Genomic DNA, 4,970 nt, shown 5'->3' with positions numbered 1-4,970 from the left:
TATATATATATATACATTCTTTTCAAACTCAACAAGTTTTAGAGCCCTCAAAACATGTTGACTCTTACTATCTAAAATGATTTTTTTTTTCTTTTCAAGTTTATCTTTTCAAGTTTATCTTTTCACTTCACATTCTTGGGATAGTTCATTTAATATTGTGCAATTATTATAGAGCACACTTAACATATTATGAATGTTAATCGTTGAATACATTTTAAAACATAGTATTATTCTTCAACAGTTTACCTGAAGTATTTTTCTCTTTTTAAGCATGAACTTTTCGTCGAACTTGTGCAGATCGTACTAGAGGAGTACTCAGTAAGTATTTGTACTAATTTTGTACTAATTTATAACTGATTTATAAGTCTAAATACTATTTTGAGAAGGTCTATGCTAAGTGCGAAAAAAAAGAAATACGTAGAAATCAAAATTAGGGCATTTGATAATTCGTACTTATAAAATCATAGACTATACGTGGTCGTTAGATTTCAAGATATTCGTCTTTTGCAACAGATTTTATTGGATATGTGACTAATGTAGTAAAAAGACCGACATCAATTAAAATATTTATTTAAAAAAGGGATGCAATTTATTTTATTTCCCAGATTTACGTCTGTTAAAGGAAGGAATTTTTCTTACCAAGAATTGTTGCAGCTCTTACATTTTAAGCTCTTGCACTTTATTTCTGAATTATCATTAAGTAAAAAAAATATTGCAATAATAATTGTATTTTGCATACATAGTACACTTAAATTGATAGGAATATAAAAACAAGGCAACTTTTGTTTTTTTTCTTGTTGCAGCAGCATCTTTTAAATTATAGCTACATGAAAGATTTATTTTACATTTTTTAAGGATTTATTTATTGTCAGTGTTTTTATGTCAATTTACATATTACCAATATTAATTAAGCATCATTGTCGTCATTGACATTATGACGATTTTTATGTCAATTTACATATTACCTACATTATTTAAGCATTGTCATCATTGACGTTTTCTTACGATTCTTTTAGACAAATAAATGTATTAACTCCATTACTTTTGTTTCTAGTGCGCAGCTTATTTCGATATGCATATATATTACCTAAATTAATTAAGCATCATTGGCGTCAGAATTAATGTGGCGATATTTTACTTTTCACCTAAACAAATAAACACCCATTAATTTCCCATTAGTTTTGCCTTTAAATACATAAATATTTTTTTTTATATTTATATACCATAGGTTTTGAATAAAAACTTATTTTAGTAAAACATTAGAATAAAAATAAGAAAAAAGGGTACGGTATCAGACAACTTTAAAAGTATAAATTTGATGACATAGCCCTCGCGTGTTATCACATAATGTTGTTCATTAAGATTATATACATAGCGAATATAAAATAATTCAGTATTTTAATACGTGGAATAAACTACTTTTTATCAAATAGAGCTAAAAGCTAGACACTGATGTTATTCTCAAAATATGTGAAAAACTAAATTGTCTATAGTTAAATTTAAAACAATAACTAACGTTTAACCATTCACAAAATTACATTTCGTTTTTCGCTTATTTCGTACGAACGGTTCGTCGTAGAATGTTCTGATATCGACAGTGACCTTCTTCGTGCTTCGAACTATCGGTATGCCAAGTTTCATCGATTTCGGCTACAGGTTTGTTAAATCACATCATGCTCTTCCAGTAAGTTTTCGATTTTCCATAGAAAATCATATTCATCAACTTTTCTGATGAAAAATATTTTACAAATTAAGAAAGTTATATTTTCTGATATTTCCATATTAATGAATTATTTGTATTCATATTATTTTAAAGAAATATATTTTTTCTCTAAAGATAACTAATACATTTTTAGGAGACATGTGCTAATCCTATCCAAGCTAATACATGCACAAAAATGATAGAGATAAACGTAAGTATAACTTTCTTTTTTAAATAATTTTATATACTTGCGTTGTATTTATTAATAAATTTATAGCTTTTAACTTAATATATTTTACGCTGTGATTTTTAAAATTATTCACCAATCTAGTATTTGTTTAAGGAACAGCTACTAAGAATTGCTAACTAAATTTTGATTCTTAGCATCTTTAGGAGAAAAAAGCTTTTCCCCCTGTCCACAAACTCAGAGTTATGCGTGCTATAGAGTTCATACGTAGAAACCTAATGGGAGATGTAATTCAAAATTGCAATATTGAGTTCTTATTCAAGTGTCCTAGGGTCGCTAGAGTCAGAAAGGCTCATTTCATATATAACGTTGTATGAATGGTGCTATTAATTAATGGGATTATGGTCAAACTTCAATTGTTGTATGTTAGTCTCTTTTATACAAATGTTAGAGTTTTTTATACAAATATTTCATTATTTTATAAGTTCTTAAGAAAGTATTTGGTTTTATTCCGTTTATAGAACACGTAAGAAAATTATCAAACAGCTATAGTCGCTCTATATACATTTTTAAAAACCTTATCTCAATCTGTTTTATATACACAACTGTATATTTAATATCCAATAAATAATAATCAGAAACACTTGGGTATTGAGGGCAAAAGTTCGTAGAAAATTAAACTTACAATTGATACGTAAGTTTATATCTAAATGTTCGAAATAAACTTAAAAACAAAGATGTAAGCATTTCAGAAAGAAAAAAAAAACATCTTTTCTCCAGGGCTCAAGACTTAAAATTTCCCTTCTGAATCATTTTTGTCTTTTTTCCCGGTTCCAGTATTCTTTCGAACCTGTGATTTCTGACTCACCGTTCTTCTTACTCAAATTTTGCTCCTTCAAATTCGTAGTCTTGTAAAACCTATAACATTCGAACCATTGAACCATTTTAGGTCAAGCTTAGAAATTTTATAAAATGTGGTATTTTCTTTTCAAGTATTCAGGAATTACATACATTAGGAAAATGTTTTATTCATTAAAAAAATGTTTTATTCATGGGAATTTTTTTTTATTTGAAACATAAAATGATGTCCATACACGCAATGGACTAAATCATTGAAAAAGTTATTTAGTTTAGCTCTTTCTTACGACAATTGTTTTAGTTTTATTGTATTTACAGAACTTGCAACTTTAATCCATCATAAAAATGTATCATTAATCTCAAATGGAAAAAATTATATTTAGATAATTTAGAACTAATACATAAAAATGAAATAAAATATTTATAGAAATGCTGTGTTTACGCACGCATTTGACTGAAAATAAGTAAAGATTGCATCTTAATGCATGGAATCCATATGAAAATTATCTATGCCTTCTGTGATTTTAATTGCAAATTAAATCAAATATACTTTACGTCTTTACCATTTAAACACAGCTACTTAATTGGTATCGCACCATCGCTCCCTACGCAGACTGATCAAATTGGTTAGCCATTCGCTTACTGACCGCAGCCAGTGATGCTGAACTTCGGTGTTCCTTTGGGAACCGTGTCATTACGATCAGTTCATTGCTAATTATGTGCAGAGAATAAAATTTCACAATAATAATTACTTTGGCCCATTTACATAGTAATTCAAACAACAAAATGCACTTTGTTTATTTCATCTAAAAATAATTTAAAACACAAAAACAGGAAAATTTTTGGTAGGAAGTAAAAAAATTTGACATGACATTTCTTTTACATTTTTCACGCGTGTGCTACTTTTTGTTTCAGGAATGTTTTATAGGTGTATTGAACAGAGTTCATGCTGAAGGAAAATGCTGATGTCTCAAATACTAACATCGAACGAAGATGTTGCTCAGTTATGTAAACCTTGGCTTTCTACCTTTATACTATTAAAATGTTTTACAACTGTTAATTTTCGAGAAAAATTACAATCTCAATAAATTTAAACAACAAATACTTCAGTTTTTTGCAAATTTAAGATTGTCTTACAAAGGATGTTTGCTTAAAAATAACAAACGAAGGCAAAGTAACAAAGGACATTGTAAAAAAATGGAAATGATAATGCACTAACAATTTTACAAAGTCAACTTAATAACTTTATAAATTTTATACAATATTCAATGCATTCATTCTTTTAAATATTGTTAGGTATATAACTTCATAATCCCACTTACCTACAGTGCTTAAACGATTATATATAATAAACCAAGCAATAGAATTCCACGATTATATTCTAAACGCAATCACTTGAAATTACGATTTCATTTGGTCCTGATGTAATAGAATATGAAGATTACTTGCATTCCTGATTACTAATTAGAACTTCATTCGTTTCTGAAATAAACAAATATTAAATAACAGTCGACATAATTCAATCGACAAGAGCTTCAAAAATATGAGCCCATTTTAAAGACATGCTAGAAGTTAATGTAAAGAAACAAAAATGATTTGAAATAACAAACGTAAAAATGCCGACAGTTATTTCGTATTTGTTTTTTCTGACGCTTTTTTATTTCAAATCATTTTTGTTTCTTTGCATTCCCGTCTGGCAAGTCTTGAAAACGGGTGCCTATTCTGGAGACGCTTGAAACATTTCGACTGCGATTTCCTATTTGTATATTTCTGAAGCAAATAAATTTTCAAGAAGGTAATATTTTAAAGCTTCGGATTCTATTGATTATTTATTTAATACTAATTTTTATTGATTTAATAATTTTTTGTCATAATAATTTTATTATACTTGTCGCTTAACTTACTTATTCTTGTCCAAAGGATGTCAACAGAGGTTCTTAATTAATTAGGCAGATCAAAAGATTAACAACATTTTATTAACAGAAACACAACAATAGGAAAAACAGAGCGCCTCATTCAAACGACCGTATTGCTTAGCTCGTACATATCATCTGCTGACGTGGGTGGAAGCAATACGTAATTTTTTGCGCATGCGCGCGTCTTGCATATTCTTTAATTTCTCTTAATTCTTCACAATACTCGTCAATTAGTTGACTCGTTAGATCACGATTACTTGTGCTCGTATGGTATGATTACATACAATAGTGGTTACATAATGATAAT

The 4,970-nt window shown here is 28.1% G+C and overlaps 1 protein-coding gene across 2 annotated transcripts in view; it reads left to right on the top strand.

Annotated features, from left to right (window-relative positions):
* Positions 1-3,840, top strand: part of LOC107437098 (uncharacterized) — a 16,940-nt gene extending 13,100 nt beyond the window's left edge. For both annotated transcript variants that reach the window (XM_071185394.1, XM_043055888.2), the window contains 3 exons: positions 271-318; positions 1,857-1,913; positions 3,663-3,840. In XM_071185394.1, the coding sequence (XP_071041495.1) occupies positions 271-318; positions 1,857-1,913; positions 3,663-3,713 (156 nt within the window). In that variant the 3' untranslated portion in view covers positions 3,714-3,840. The remainder of the gene's footprint in view (positions 1-270; positions 319-1,856; positions 1,914-3,662) is intronic.
* The last annotated feature ends 1,130 nt before the right edge of the window (positions 3,841-4,970 follow it).

The sequence above is a fragment of the Parasteatoda tepidariorum genome, chromosome 9, assembly GCF_043381705.1.
Source record: "Parasteatoda tepidariorum isolate YZ-2023 chromosome 9, CAS_Ptep_4.0, whole genome shotgun sequence".
NCBI lineage: Eukaryota > Metazoa > Arthropoda > Arachnida > Araneae > Theridiidae > Parasteatoda > Parasteatoda tepidariorum.
The sequence above is the reverse complement of the archived record's forward strand: the minus strand, read 5'-3'. Positions and strand labels throughout refer to the sequence as shown.